This window comes from Limulus polyphemus, unplaced genomic scaffold (assembly GCF_000517525.1).
Source record: "Limulus polyphemus unplaced genomic scaffold, Limulus_polyphemus-2.1.2 Scaffold3176, whole genome shotgun sequence".
NCBI classification, from domain to species: Eukaryota; Metazoa; Arthropoda; class Merostomata; order Xiphosura; family Limulidae; genus Limulus; species Limulus polyphemus.
The window spans coordinates 45,561-62,637 of record NW_013668786.1 but is presented as its reverse complement, the minus strand read 5'-3'; the positions used below and the strand labels follow the sequence as shown (position 1 = coordinate 62,637).

Sequence of the window (17,077 nt, the reverse complement as noted above, 5' to 3'; positions counted from 1 at the left end):
GAGGCACATATTTTTCTGTTTGCAGACCTCTGGATTCAGTTCAGCATCTCTTCAGCTTCTTGGATATTCAGTTGAATTATAGGAGCATTTGCTTGTCACATCTACAGTCTTTGACTTTGTTTCCATTATTACATGAAGGTCTTTTTCTCAGCCACCTTATATTTCCTCCAAGAAACTACTTGCCCGGGTTGGCTGGTCAAACCTCCTAAGTTGTTCCTCACTCCGACCCAATATCTGGTCCTCTTTGGAGTATTCAATTCTCAACTCAATCAGAATCAGCCTTCTCCCATTCATCTGCAAGACATGGAGCATGTAGTCATCTCCCCTTTGCCTCTCCTATGCTCCTTGCATGAAAATTACTATCTTTTTGGAGGACTCTTGTGTCTCAAACATCTATTGTCTTTAGGCCAATGGACTTTGAATGAACAGTGGAATGTCTCCTGTGATGCTGCAGTCTTCTTTTTTTTGAAGGTCTGTGTTGGTGTCTGGATTATGCCAACACTATGGTCAGCATTCCACTGTTGCCCCACATCCAGATCTCCATCTCTTCACAGGTGCATTTCTTATGGGTTGGAGAGTGTTTTTCGAAAACTCCACAGCCTTAACGGCTTGTCTCATGAGAAACATTTTCTGCATCAATATTCTGGAACTCTTGGCTACCCATTGAGCATGCTCCAATTTCTTCCCTCAACTTGTGGATCACTTGGTTATGATCCACTTCAACAATTCTACAGTCATTTCCCAAATCAATCATCAAGGTAGGACTTATTCTAGGGATATTTGCTTCTGCATGTTGGACTTTCTATTATGAGCCCATTTACATCAGGTTTGTCTAACTGCCTGTCATGTCTTAAGAGGCTTTGAATTTGGTAGTGGATTGTCTCTTGTTTGGACAGGATTCTTCCTATGGAGCTTGCGAATGATCAAGGACTTTGTCACACCTCTCAATTCCAAGCTTCTTCTCTTCTGGTTGTTGGTATCTCACCCCACAGTTCTGGTAGTGCATGCCCTCACCCAGGACTGGTCTAATCTCTTTCCATGTGTATACCTTCCTTTTTGCCTTTTCCCATATGTCTTTTCGGGTTTTGATGACATTCTATCTCAGGTTCTGTTGTTAGTCCCCTTTTGGCTGGCTCAGTCTTGGTTTCTTTTTCACTGACTGGTGTCCAAGGCACCCCTTCCTTTGCCTCAACCCCAGTCACTCTTGCTACAACTTCTTATGTCTCTTTCACCTGGGAGTGTTGTCCCTTTGTCTTTGCATGTGGGTATTGTTGGTCCTTTTCATGTTGGACAGGTTTCTTTTCTTCCCCTGTTCTATTCCTTCATTCATCATCCCCCTCACCAATTTCCTTTGTCTGACTTTTCATGCTCCTACCCAGGCCCCACTTTATTCATTAGCCACTTGCTCATTATACCATCTCTTTTTCAAGACCTTTCCTCCTCCTTGCTTGTCATTGTTGCAGACCTGATCTTCGTGCATTAGATGCATCTTACATTTTGTTTCACGGATTTCCCTTGATCTTCTTTTCTTACTGCTTGTTTCCTCCTAAGACTTGGGTGGCTTAGAAGGATGATCGTTCCTTTTCTCTTTTGTTTATCTTATTCCTCTATGATCATATGGATCCTGATCTAATTTTTTGTCCAATTTGAGTTATTTGGCATGTACAGCTCCATTTTGTAGTTATTGCAATCATTTATTCTTGCTAGGGTATCCCTCTTTTTTCCAGGAATCTCTCGTCCTCCACGCTTACCAGATGTATTTGTCAACTATCTGCCCACTTCCCTGTGTTTCACATGTTTCATGGTAACTCATTCCATTTCATGGAAGTTAGATTGGATTGGGTCTGGGCACCTCTCCAGTATCTCTTGAATGCAAATTCTTCCCTCCCCAGTTGTTGAGTGGAACGTGGGAGGTCCTTGCTACTTCCCAATTCCTAGATACTGGAATGGTTGACTTGGAGAGTTCTTCACCAGTTGTGTGGTCCCTCCAAAGAGAGTTTGAGCGAGCAGAACAGTGCAATGGGAAGTAGGGAAGAGGTGTCTATATCATTGTAGTGCAGGTCACTATCTCTTATATGATATGCTACTATGCTTTCCTCCTATGACAGGAAGAAACCTTTGTCCCTGTTCTTGTAATGTACAGTTAGTAAATGATAAAACAGAACATACTAAGCTGTATGGTTTGATCATTGCCCTAGCCACACCACACCTCATGTTCAACAGACTCGTTGTGCGTAAATGCTTGGTTGGTCATGCACTTTTCTGCCCATCCCTGTGACGTGTTGGCTTTGTTTTCCTCCTTTAATACTTCCATCCAGGTGAAGAGTGTACCCTGTGTAAAATGGATGCAGTCTCCCAAAAGTGTTATGCTCTTGTAAGTCCCCACTGAAGGGTGTCACAATCCATGAGCTTTCCCCCTTCAGTCACCTTCTATGAAGGGAGCTTTTCTAGATATTTTATTATTGCATTGGCCCCTCCATCACATCAATGTGAGATTCTAGCTAATGTGAGCAGAGGTATGAATATTATTTTAAAAGTCAACATTTTCTTTACCTGAAAATGTATTTCCAAAATATACCTTTCTGCACACCTTCCCACTACTGGTGCACATTAATCTTGCCTCATGCAAGTGCTTATGGAGGTCTACTGGGCATGGAGGATGTTTTAGGTGAGAGATTGCTCAAGGCTAGTGATATGCGCAAATTTTCAAAAGCAGACACTTGAGGAATTGTTATTGTGTGCTGAGAAGTAAGTATCTATTGGAAATACATTTTCATCTAAGGAAAATGTTAACTTTCAAAATGATTTGCCACGTACACTATGCAGTTCCTTCCTGAAACAAATAACTTGTGGATCAAACTTGTTTCATAAAATTATTGAATTAAGGTTTATTAAACTCAAAGGTTAATTAATACTTTGTTGATATCAATTTTCTAGGTTGATGTGATAGAACTTTTTAACACATAGGGTACAATGCCACTGTCCTAGCATATGGACAAACTGGATCAGGGAAAACCTACACAATGGGCACAGATTATCATTATTCTAACCAGCTAACAGAGACAGATATTCAGGGAATTATTCCCCGTGCTCTCATCGACATCTTTAAGAAGATAAAAGATATGCCTGATGCAGAGTGTCTGGTAAAGATTTCTTTTATTGAAATCTATAACGAAGAGGTGTACGACTTGCTGAGCACAGTGAGACAGAGAAAATCAGTCCATATCCAGAAGCAAAATAGCTCTGTGGTGGTAAGTATTTATAGAATAAAAGATGAAAGTTGTTTAAAAATTATTGTGATGTGTGGCTTTAGGCATTTGGTTTTGTTGTTGTTGTTTTTTTCTGATAATTTAGCCATGTTTGGCTCAGTCAGTCACAATACCTAGAGTGTGCTAAAAAACGAAAAACAGAAACTCAAGTTAACTATACTTGTCAGCATTTAGAACCATAAATCTACAGTAAAATTGCATTTCTGACAGGGTAGCTGAGTTTTGCTCACATACATAGCTATTCTTGCTCAGTGCTGCTCTCTGTTTACAAAAATCGTTTTCCACAAACCACAAGCCTTTTATTCTATTCACATGATTTAATTGATTCATGCTAGCAAATTATCACCTGACTCATATGACTCCCTCTATGCTATTCTACCTAAGTATCACAGTACCTGTGTTCAGATGTTTTCTTTAGTGCTCTCTCAACTCAAATTTATTTCTAGTTTACAATCTATACTTTACATTTTAATATTTTGTAGTGGAATTATTTTACTTTTGAGTGGCACAGCGGTATGTCTGTGGACTTATAATGCTAGAATCCGGGTTTCGATACTTGTGGTGGGCAGAGTACAGATAGCCCATTGTGTAGCTTTGTGCTTAATTACAAACAATAACAATATTTCACTTTTGAAACCCAATTATGGAAATTAATTAATTTTCTGTGTTTGTCTTTCTTCACCAACACAGTTGTTTTTGGTTTATGTTATGAATTCCAAAATAATGTTACTATGTCAGAGGTTGTACCTTCAACCAGCATGTTTACTCAGGCTTCAGGTTGGGGTAACTCAACTTTGTAATTATTAGCAATTAATTCTCAATAGATTGATTGTTATTTGAACCAACCTTCTCCTGATGTTGCCCATCTTCCTCCTGAAGAAGTCGAACCTGTTTAGGATGAAGACAGTTTTGACAGCCTTTTTTCTCCACCTGAATTTGCCATGTCTTCCCTGGTTACTCCTATGGGTTCTGTTAGACCTGATATAGCTTTTTGGACAAGATTTCACAGGTTTGTTCTGTTGTATTCTTTTCCCTGATTTCCTATAATCCTTTACTTTCCTTGTTACATGATACTTCTTCCTCTCAGTATTTTGTATTTTCACCCTCTCCTGTTATTGGGATTCATGCTGTGCATTTTGTATCTCAGCTTTGTGATGGCACAAGCATGCTTTGCTCTCCATAGGTTGTGGACCAGTTTGCTTTGGCATACTATCAAACTGATTTTCCATTCCTGGATTTGCAACACTTGGAATCCATTTTACTTTTCTCGCCTTTGTCTATTCTACTGTATTTGTCCCCCATTCACCTTCTCTCCGAGGCAATCCACTGTGATCTTAAGGGTTACTCAGGGATACATTTACCCTAATTACCTCCTTGTTGACATGTTTGTCCACTTCGGCTCTTTCTTTATGTACGTGGTTCCTCTGTTGTTGGGTTCTTTTGGAAAGAAATGTGGCTTTGTCCTACATTCGTTTACCATCTTCTTATCTTTGGGACTCATGCCTTGCCCCTTTTCTCCATCAGCTGGTCTTTGGAGATCTTCTGACATAAACCAGTATCGGACAAAGAACTAAGTTTGCTAAAGGTCAGACTACATGATTTGGCACATACTTACTATGGCACACCAATCGACCTTACCGACTTCTATATGCATAGAGAAAATTTTCAGACCAATGACTTATTTGCTTTTTTTTTTCAGATTTTTGCTTACAGTTTTCTCTTAAAAATAATATTTTTTCTGTATCTTTATTCACATTACTTTGACTTAAATTTTGCATAACTTATTTTAAGATCCTGGTAGTAAATTTAGAACAGGGTAACAGTTGTGATTGATGGGCACTCTGTGAAAACACTAGTAATATATTTTCAGTGTAGGAAAATCATAATTTTCAGATCATTTTCTTAAGTTGTGCCTTATGGAACAGTGGTGTAAATCCTAAGTTATCTGAAGTTTTAAGAAAAGTTTTTTATTTATTGTCAGAACTAATCATGATATGAAGAAACAACAACAACAATATGTAAATCTATATCTCTGTGTGTGCGAACATGACTAAAAAAAATATAAGTTGGTAAAAATATCCTTAATAGTTTATCCAAAACCTAATTAACTTTTAATACATCTACAGTAAACATTATTAAGCTTACCTATCTTTAATTATTATTATTATATTTTGTCATATACCATGGATCCCTGCAGTATCACATAACTTTAAACAAGAGAGAAATACATTTTATGAATACTGAGTAATGATTTCTCTTTGCATTGTTATTCTCAAGAACAAACCCGATAGTCAAGACCTTTAATTTTTATATGCACTTGACATAATGAAAACTGAATTGTTATGGTCATAAAATAATAAAACGAGTTAATAACCCCTGAAGAAGTTTGCCTTCTCCCCTTTCTCTCAGAACCAGCACTTGAACTATACTTCTTAATCATGTTAATTATTGGTATATTTCAACATGATCTCTGCTATTTCACATTTATAATTATCTAGTGTATTATATTTGATAGGTTAAATATAGCATTCTTCTATAAATGAAAACCCAACATTTTGTTGTCTACCATCATATTGTTATGTCCTTTATTTGTTTTTGCAGTTAGATATAAGATAGTCTGAAATAAGTATGTTTGTAATTATACATTACTCTTTATAACTGGATTACAAGCTAAAGTGGCCAGGTTCAATTATTAGGAACCATTTAAATATCAGTTTTTTATGTGAGCATATGTAGGTTTTGAATGTGAAGAGGGAGGAAATGTTGGGATTAATATGACCACCCTGCATGTGTCTACATATGTGCTTACTATAGTGTTGAAAAAAAAAATCTAAATATTAAATAACATGGATATTACAGTGTTGATTTGCTTCTCAAAGGTTCTTGGATTGGAAGAATTAAAAGTTAACAGTGTTGAAGTTGCCCTTAGCTGCTTGAAAAAGGGTTGTGAAACTCGTACCAAAGGTGCAACAGCCTTGAATGCTAATTCTAGCAGGTCTCATGCAATTTTTACAGTTCATGTTGAACAGCTGTTGGTTGATGGGTGAGTTGTATTTTAAATGGCTTATAAAAGAAAACAAAAAAAAACTGAAAGTTAGATAATGGAGTGTTAAAAAGTGAGTAATGTTAATACAAAACACAATTTTGATATGTGTGGAAATAAGCATTTTAATGCTCATTATCTTATGAATTATTTCAGTTAAGAAAAGTTTTCTCTTCTAGTGAATTTGTATACACAGATGATTTTTTTATTTTGTTAATAATATTTTATACAAATGTTAAAGAAGAAGGGTTCTGATCTGAAAACCATAAGTTTTTACTATCTGTTTAGATTAAGCTTAAAATAATGATTTGGTTTCATTCAGAATAGATTGTTAGTAAACTTGATATAGTTACATAGCACAGTATTAATGTTTCAATTTAATAGTCTAATACAAAAAATATTTAATTGTATTTTGGAAATACAAGTTCTTATGGTACTTTAACCAAATATGCATTGGGTCAGTCCAATGAACTGACTATATTGGAGAAGAAATGTTGACTATAATTCTGAATTTGCTACATGTATCTCCAAAAATGTGGCAAGCTTTTATTAAAATGTACAAGTCTATTGCACACAAAAAACTCAGATGTGTTACAAAAGTATTTATACTCGGGTATGCCTGTTAATTGATGATGTCAGTCTTACTCTGGCAAGGTGAAATGCCATTTGATGTTTACTTGAAGAATAAAAATAATCTTGTCCAACCATACAGTTTGGATATTGCATTTGTATAACCTCTAGAACCTCTATATATTTTATCTTGTATTTACTTTCCTTTACAATGAACTGTTGCTAAATAAGCAGTGTAGGTTAAAATGATATCAAGTACGTAATGTTGAATAGTATTCTGTAAATGGTTGTGGTATGCACACTTTGACACTCGCCTATACATATATAGCTTTAATAGTTTCAATGATTTCTCCCACAGTCCATTATTTCAGCTTGCATATTTTGTATTTATTGAAATTTTCCCCTGGGCATTAAATTAAAATCGCATACTTTTCTTTCACCAAAGTTTTGGATAATTAATGATTGGCTGGAAATTTCAAAACATGATTGTGTTGGAAAGCATGGGATGTTTTCCAGTACTTATTGAAACTGTATTTTGTTTGTGTGTGTGTATATGTATCGATATCTATTGTGTATCTATATGTATATATAGACACACACTTTACTGACTGGCTCAGTATGACTGTCACTGACTGCTGAGGTGAAAAGGATTCTCCTAAAACATCTGTACAGGTCAAAGACAAGAGTAACAAAATACCACACTTTCAAATCAGACAAGTTCATAGTGTAGTATCCAACAATCCTTAGATTACCTACATTTTTCAATTTTTATTGCTCTTTTTACTATGGCTCATTAAATATTTCATCTCCATGTTCTTTCTCTCTATTGTATGCATTCCAGTTGGGGCCTTGCTTTCAATAAAAACCTCGCACATCATTACCTGTTTTTATTCTTCATATTCCACCCATGAGTAGGTCGTCTTCCACCATGGCAGACTCATAGTTTTGTCATAGTCTTTTCACCTCCTTTTTTCTTTGATAGTTTGGGCCTGTGCCTGATAGATCAATAGGTCTATTCTCAGACTTGGATCTAATAATGTTAACATTAAATCTAGATCTACATTTGGATTGATCTGTTTGGACCATTTCTTCCTGGCTGGAGTTTGGTGGAGATTTAAGAATCTAACTGGTCAACCTTTCAGTCATGTGACTAAAGTTTTAGATCTAGTATTTATCAGCTATGCTTCATCATGTTTCATGCATTCAGCATTGTTACATTGTCAACTAAAGGTATAAGTATGTCAAAGAAGTGGTTCCCTTACCCTTAATAAATGGCTATATAATAGGCTCTAAGCATTTATTATAAAAAGTAGAACAGGCACTAGGCCATAGGCTACAGACTTACAATGTAACAAATAATATTCCTCTAAACATTTCCCATAGACTTAGCTATTTAAGCAAGGCTGACAATCATGCACTTTTCAATCACTTATGTTTAAGTTCTCTGCTGTATGAAACACTATTTTATAAAAACTACTCCTCCAACAAACTTTTCACTCCTTTTGATGAAATGGTTGACTACCAATTTCAAACATTGAACATGATTATATATCCTAGTGAGTACAAATCCCATACCATGATTAGCTGAGAACTGTAGTTTTGAGTGTTCATACCCATAGTTAGCAACTACATTTTATAGTATAGTTTTAATATGAACCTTAAGTTTGCAGAGTAATATTGTTTTTACCATTTATTTTATTCATAAAGCTATAAAAAGAAGTCAAAGCTCCACCTGGTTGATCTAGCTGGATCTGAGATGGTGAGAAAAACAAAGTCAGAAGGAGATAGGTTTAAGGAAGGTAAGGAATGGCGTGTGTCGATATCTTTTATACCAGAATGTCTTCCAGTGTAGACATTTGTTCCTTAGGTGTAAATATCTTGGAAAATAACTAAGTATGAAAACAAATTATGATTACTTTTACTTTAGAAATATAAACAAATTTCAAAATATAATATTGGATATACAAGACTGTGTAGTTTAAGTGTTGTTATCTAGTTTACTTAGTGGTCTAATATTTAATGGTTATTTACTTTTCATAACGAGAGTTAAAAGTAATTATTTTATAGACTATAGTTATGACAAGTTTGGTTGCGTAACTCAGTAAGAGTCGTATGTTGTGTGTGTGGTTCAATTATTGTAGTATTGTTGATGCCATGTTACTTGAACCTTCAGTATTTTTCTCATTACCTTAAGTGAGTATTGTTACATTATAGCGTTGCTCACGTAGTTTATAGAAAGTTTGAGGCCTCAGTGAACAACTTATAAGTATAGGCAACCAACTGAGTGCAAATCAATGTTCAGTCAGAAAACACAGTTAGAAAACGTGAAGTTAGCTGCCATGTGAGTGATTAGCTGTAACAGTTGACATGTTAAAGTAAATTTCACAGTTTAACAGCGATAAGGAGAATAATTTATCTTGCCAAAGGGTGTTCTAAGGTAACTGAACCCGTCTGTGTGGACTTTGAACAAAAAAGAAGACAATTATTTAAAGTTCGAGATACAACTGTGGTAACCCATGAGGTAACGTAAGTGAATTTATGTCAGATTGTAAAGTAAGAAAGTGAATAGAGAAAAGTAATTTGTCTTGTCATTTGGATTCTAAAGCAATTGAATCAGCCTGTGTGGGCTTTTGATAAGAAAAGAGAATTACTTAGATTATTAGATACAACTGTGATATCCTATAGTGTAAAGAATTTTTGTACATACCTTTGACTTGTTTTGAACATATAATTTTAAAATAAGTGGATTGTGTGCTGTCCTTTTTTTTTGTTCGAATTTATCACCAGCAAGTCATAGACACCTACTGTAGAAGAATCCAAGCCCATATACGAAATTTTAAAGTTATTTACAAAAGTTAATTTTATTTCTGATTAGCATTGCCATTAAAAGTTGTGATTGGTTGTGATGAGGTGCATTCCTATAGAGGGGTGGCCAAAAGTGACTACAATGTTAGCAATCAATGTTGCTGCTACAATTGATGCATTGAGAACAAAGCTTCTTTGTTCCCTTGTTAATCTTCAAACCATTTACTTATATTCTAAAATAAGTAAGATGCAGTGAGTGCACAACTGTATATTAAATTTGAACATCTCTTTTTTAATGATTGTAGATATTACACGATTAAAATTCTCAAAATTTTATCTTTAAAATATAAAATAGCATGAAATGTAGAAAATGTCTTTTCATAGTGAACTACAGTTTGTATTAAAATATTAATTTTGTTTTGTAACTTAGAATGGAATGTAGAAGTTTTTATGTTGAATATAATAATTTATTCAAATATCTCTCTCTCTCTCTCTCTCTTTAGGAGTGAACATAAACTTGGGCCTGCTTGCTTTGGGCAATGTCATCAACATTCTGTGCACTGAAGGAGGTCGAAAGCAGCAGAACTACATTCCTTATAGGAACTCTACTCTCACCAGGTTTTTAAAAGGTTAAAATATCTGTACTCCCAACACTTTTATTAACACTTTCATTTCTAACCTCTTTTTCAAAAGCTAGCCCCATCTGGCTAACCACTTTTTGAGAAGAGATTGCTTTCAAGCTGCACACCTTATCACTTGAAATAATAATACCTTTGGTGTTTCACAGTAATGAATATTCATGTACATATGTAGGAATGCTTTATCTGATCAGAAATTAATATAAACGTGGTATCTTTTGTAACATTCCCCTTTGTGAAGTAGGACTTCACATCTCTTACAATAAAATCTCGTTTCTGAGCATTTACCATTTTTTCTGCATGGCTTAATAGGATATTTCTTTTTATTGGTTGGTGGCATGGTCACCAAGTTATGTTCTTTGTTTGAGTCCACCAATTAGAAATGTGGCAGGAACCATCTTCGGTGTCTGAAGAACTTGCCACAGCTTGCAGTGCTTCCTCTTCACTATCAGATGAAGATGGGGAAGGGGAAGCTTCTGCCTGTCCCAATTTTGCCAGAATGCCATCCATCACCTACATTCTGAAATTCAGCAATAAGAGTTTTTCTCTGGATTTGCCTGATTGTCCAATTGATTGATTTCCATGTTTGAAGAAAGTATTTTGCCATTTGATCAAGTTTGTCAATGCTGGACGTGTGTCTGTTGTAATCAAGCACACAAGCTGGTTTTTAGTTGGGCTGATTGTCCTTGTCTTTCCTGCCAGAGTCCTCCATCCTGGAATTGTGAAGTGTGGAAATAATTTTTACTTTCTGTTTGTCTTTCCCCACTAACACTAATACATGTCCATCTCGACATAAAATCACTTACCTTTCTGTAGTCTGTCAGCTTCGTGCTACAGATCATGAAGGGTACCTTGGTTTAGTCTCTATGTACTACACACGTAGGTCTTTCATTCAGCTACCAGCAAGAATTTGGATAGGGACACACTATTATAATAATTGCTCATGTATACCTTCTAGTCAAACCCAGACAGGTATTCCAGGACACCACTACAGGTTTGCTACAGCATTTTGTCAACAACACAGTAGAGGTCATAATTGCACTATCCACTAGCAGACTCTGAAAGAATGTACCCTTTCATCCAATATTTGACAGTTTTTTGTGGATTGTAAACACGAAATATTACACAACCTTGCCATTTGAGCATTCCTTCATGTAGGGACAGTTTTTAACTTGTTTACACTGTAATCCTAAATCAACCAAATTTTATAGAGTTGATCTTGACAATTTCTAGGATGTACGTTGTTGTCATTGCAGTGGAGAAATTACAGTATAAGTAGAAATTTATCCCTTGGCATAGCCTGAGAGTAAAAAGGGTTGCTTTTTTTTATCACTACTCCAGTACATCTGAATCTCGGCCTTTTTTACAATCCCAGTGTTGAAGAGAAGGGCCAAAACAGTCAAATACTTCCACTGTCTAGCACGAGAATATCTTTTCAAATCTTGGTGTTCCTGTAAAAATTGTGCAGCATAAAGATTTGTCTCTCTTACAACATTGTCTATTAGTTAATCAGTAATAAACAGTTTGAACCATTGAAGGCAGCTCTTAGTATTATCTGGCTGTATGTTTACACCTGGAGTACCATTGAACTGATGTACATGTGGAGGTCTGTCTACATTATTCCAGTCCTTCACCTGATTTTCATTTCTCCTGCCCTGATTACCATGGGGGACAACCACGTTCACAATTAGGTGCTCATGCAGAACCAGTTGTAGTACCATTATTACTGCCAGTGTTAGGCGTTTATGCCATTCATGTCCACATCACTAAATTCATCGCTATTATTTGAGTCACTTTCATTTTCAACATCTATGTAGAGTATTCCTTGGAATTCTCTACATCTTCTGCATCTGAATTATCACTAAATCGATAGGCTTCAGAGTCCTCATCAGGGAATATTTCCTGCAAAATTTCTTCAGCACAATGATGGAAAGCTCGTTTTATGTGCACTGCCATCTTGGAAGTCTTGGAAGCAATCCAAAAATTCAAATTGTATTTTTGGTTATGTAATATCCATACAAAGTACGAAACTACCATGATGAATGAAATAAAATGGAAGCTGACTAAATTATTTTCCAAAACACCTGTTATGTGTTCATATTTCTATTGATAGGTGGCGTGCACAGTACTGTAGCATGGGTAAAAAAACCGAAGATTCTCATAGTTAGTCACTAGGATCATGCACAGAAACATGTAGATTCTCATAGATAGCAGTGGAAGTGTTAAACTGTTCAGAACAATGAATATTTACCTTTGACACAGTTATGTGTGGAAATGTGTATGTATGTGTGTATATAAAATAAATTGCAAGTTTAGATGCTGCTTAAAATACATTCCCACGAGTTTTTTTTGCTATAAGTTATTAGATTGTTTTTGTATTTGTAGAATTTAAGCAGTTTAGTTGAAAATTTAATATTCTACTAGAATAACTTTACTAAAAATGAGTTTATTAAACCTAAAATAATGAAGACAAAGCTTCACCAACATTGTATTGTAAGGCGTATTTCCTTCTCATTATATTTCTTTTTTCAGATTCTATTTGTGGAAACAGTCTAACAGTGATGATTGCTTGCATCAATCCTGCTGATTCAAACTTGGTTGAAACTGTTGATACCTTACGATATGCCAATAGAGCACGGAATATAAAGACTAAACCTGTTATCAACAGGTGTCCTATTAAAGGTCAGTGTTAACACATTATGATATGCTGAAAGAACATGGAATGTCGAGGATAAACTAGTTGTTAACAGTTTCATTGATAAAGGTTAATGTTAACACCTTATGATATGAATAAATCAGTTATAAACAGGTTTCATGTTAAAGGTTAGTGTTAATATTTTAGAATATGGCAACACAGTCCAATACTTCATCACTATTCTAATGTTCCAACATAAGAACCACTTTGTTCTTTCAAGCTAATATGTACTGAATTCATAACAAGGCACTAAGACTAACCTTTAACAAAGAACCAGTTGGTAACCAATTTCTTCTTGATTGACTGTGCCCTAAAGTCAATTGATTACTGTGTTAACGGCAAAACAAAGAAAACAGGCACAATAGTATAATTATCTTCAAAAAGAGGGACTGGAATTATATATAAGAAATCATTGGTTTCAATACTTTGTGGAACTAACAGCACAACAGAGCCCAAAGATGCAGTGTTGAAATTGAAGTAAATGCATTACAAGATGATTTCCTTAGCGATTCTCAAATTAAAAAATGTCATTTCTGCAATGAAGAATACATATAAAAATGGTATAATGCCCAGTATGGTACCACTACAGCATCATTTATATAGATTTCATCACATCATATTTTCATTACTATTTAGTAATTTTTTTCCTCTTACACGTTGTGCTGAGTTTCATTTATTGAGATCTATCAAAGTAATCCTAAAACACCAGTTTCTGGAATGACTCTCCATTGACAATACTAGGCAGGTGTTAATAGTAATGTAACAAAAATGTATTATTTCATAACTCATGACAGAAAACATTAATTTGCTCCAGAAATATGGTTTGTACTGAAAAACAAAGATTTCCTAAATATCTCTATTTTAATGAGAACACATCTTACAGGAGTAAATTCCTCTTTATGATATGTACCAATAAACACACACACACAATGAAAGCCAACATAGAGAAATTAACTTGTAAATGTAAAGTAAAATGATGTAGCAATGAAATACACTTGAAATGATCTAGACGTGGCTGTGAATGTGATGGTTTAAGTGTAGTGATTAAGCTAAACCATGGTTCCAGGACACATGAGGAAAGAAGTTAATCGAAGATATCCCAATCAATTTGACATACCAGCTGAATTGGAGATTGTTAAGACTACACATATAATATTTCAATCACAAACCAAGAGTCAGCAGTAATATTCCCTCTAAATGTCCATTATACCAACAGAACTACAAACTCCACTGACCACTAATTTTTTTCCTTACATTTCAGAAGTCTTCTTAGACTAAAATAACTCACTGTTGTGTTATTAATATTGTAAAAGTGCATTGAAAAAAAAGGCATATTTCAGTCTATATACTTTAACACTCTAAAATCCCAAAAGACAGCAATACCAGTGTTGTATCACTTGAAAGGAAATGGTGAGTGGCATGACTTGCAACATGTAGGCAATTTAGAGGGTACTTGGGAAAGCATTAACAATTTGTATGAACTTCAGCAATTGTGAATTCTCATTTCAGGGAAGGATAAAACAATGATTATCACACAAGTTGAAAAATTTCTTTATTGACTCTAATGCAGCTTCAGGGATTTTCAAAAGCTATGGTTTGAAATTCTATACTCTAGGCTAGGAACTAGCTTCATTAGTTTGATTATTACAATATTTTGTTACATGTCATAAAATTATTTGAGCTGGAAATTGTGCAGATGCAAAAATAAAAATATGAAACATCTAACTAGTAAAATAAATTATATTTCTATCTTACAAATAAACATCTTTTATTTTTTACTAGAATGCACAGAACTTTTTATGTAAAATAATAATAACAATAAAAACAGTGGAGGAAATCTTGTGAGTTTTAACCCCTGCCACACAAGTCCACTCAGCATCTTGATTTGGATCCAAAAATATGAGTCATTCTGAAAAGGTTTTTGGTTGTTTCGATTAGACAAGAAAATGTTTAGCCCTATTTTCGAGTTCTGGGTCACTGGACCAGATCCATGATCTGACCTGTGATCCATAGCTGATTTTCTGTGACCTTTTACATGCTATTTATTTATTTATAGATAATCCGTTAAAGAGAAAACTGGAAATGGTTCCTCCTACCCCTGCGATTTGGAGACGAGGACCAGGCTTTAACAACACAGTTAATACTCCCATCACTCGCCCAGCTGCTTCAAAGCAACCTTGCTTAAATTCTACAGTTGGAACTCCTTATCAGACCACTTCTATCAACCAAGAGCAGAAAACACCAATTCACATTATTCCCTCACCTCCCTCCTCCTTCTGTACCCCTTCTGTGGAGACTGTTAATAAGCATGAAAGCACCCATCTGGAAGAGAGCCAGTCACATTCAATACAGGTTTCTCCAGAGCTAAGTTTCAGTACAGCATCTCAAATGAAGGTTATAGAGACTCCCTACCAGTTTAGGTATCAGACTTTTTATGTTAGCAAAATAATGCATATATTGTATATAGTCTTTAACTCTCAACATGGGCTCGGTCGATTTGACCAACAATGTGACCTCTTTGTACTCATTTAAAGTTTTTATAGTTACAACTATAGTTTATAGTTTTATAGATACAACTAACTTTTAATATAGTACATATATCTTCTCCAAATTTGGCACACTTTCAGTTAACATTACAAGTCTTTCACATACAAATAAATACTATTTTTCAGTGAAGTATTTTTAATAAACTAAAAAAAGATTTGTCCCTGAATATATCAATTTTTTTTTTAAACCAGTCCAGGTGCAAAGTGATTTTCATGTTAAGAATATAAATACTTTTCATCTCAAAATTCTCAGATTTTACTTGTTTAAATCTCTAAAACCTCCTAAATACACTTCAAATGTATGTTTTCAGTAAAACTTTATATTTTATCTGATATTTTCTCTTCCTTAATGCTATACAAGGTTGGTCAATTTGATAAACCTTGTAACCGCTCCTCCAAAAAAAAATAGAAATTTATCTAAATTACCCATTTTTTCTTTCTAGAATGACTTCAGATTCTAACATGAAAGGACATTCATTTATCCTAAGTGTCTTTAAACTCATAACACTATACATCTATTTATACTAAAATTTTATTGTTTTATTGCCCTTTGAACTGTGTCTAACTATTATTCGTGCCATTATAAGTTGTAAATCACTTGAGGAATGTGGAGCTCATGTTACGCTACTGAATTACATTACCCACAAGCTACTTGCATGCATGCCTCATGAAACATTTTTATTATTTCATTATTATTATTTATTTAACCTAATCTAACCTTAAGAGATTTCTATTTCTACATTTTAGTTACTTTTTTCATAATAAATAAATACATGAAAAACAAGAAATAATGTACTTACTCGGGTTCTTTTTTTTTTTTTTTGCTGTTGACTATTGCTGTTGACTGTTAAATAATGCACCAAAAACAGAGAATAATAACATGCAAAATGTAAACAATTTCCCCTAAGTATCACAATTTATCTGGCTTTCTAACTAGGTGACAAGAACCATTACAAAATCATCCAAGCTAGTCATTATCTCTCCCGTGAGAAATAAGCTTGTACAAACAGTGAAATTAAGAATTCTCCATTCAGAAAACAATGCTATATAACATGTAATTTGATAGATGTAAACCTTGGCTTTCTATTGGTTATACATGATATAGAATTAAATGTAAGAGAGAACTATTAACAAATCCTGAAAGATAGGATTTGACAGATGGGTGTGGCAAGCAGGGTCTGATTGTCTATTTGAGAGCACTGCAACCAAACAAAATTGAAGGCTATAAAAATTATGGTTATCTGAGCAATGACAATTTTATAGTGAGTAATTTAAATTGAATTTCATACTTATTGGAGGGGTGGTGGATAAAATACAGAAGAGGAAATGCCTAGAAAAAATGTCACATTTTTCACACTGGGGGAAATTCAGGATTTTGTAAAATATTCCTTATAAAATTAAGAACTTAAAACTTATATACTATTAAAATATGGATTATTAGCTATGATTTTATGCTATAGTAATTGATATAACATAAACAAAAAGTAGTTCAATAAAATATTGAATGTAAG

At 34.5% G+C, this 17,077-nt stretch overlaps 1 protein-coding gene across 3 annotated transcripts in view; it reads left to right on the top strand.

Annotated features, from left to right (window-relative positions):
• Positions 1 to 17,077, top strand: part of LOC106468817 (kinesin-like protein KIF3C) — a 57,859-nt gene that overhangs the window by 10,972 nt on the left and 29,810 nt on the right. For all 3 annotated transcript variants that reach the window (XR_002612727.1, XR_002612726.1, XM_022397172.1), the window contains exons 3-8: positions 2,968 to 3,251; positions 6,149 to 6,312; positions 8,590 to 8,681; positions 10,191 to 10,316; positions 12,858 to 13,007; positions 15,077 to 15,440. Coding sequence is in view for 1 of the 3 variants with exons in the window: in XM_022397172.1 (XP_022252880.1) it covers positions 2,968 to 3,251; positions 6,149 to 6,312; positions 8,590 to 8,681; positions 10,191 to 10,316; positions 12,858 to 13,007; positions 15,077 to 15,440 (1,180 nt within the window). In the remaining 2 variants the exon portion in view is untranslated. The remainder of the gene's footprint in view (positions 1 to 2,967; positions 3,252 to 6,148; positions 6,313 to 8,589; positions 8,682 to 10,190; positions 10,317 to 12,857; positions 13,008 to 15,076; positions 15,441 to 17,077) is intronic.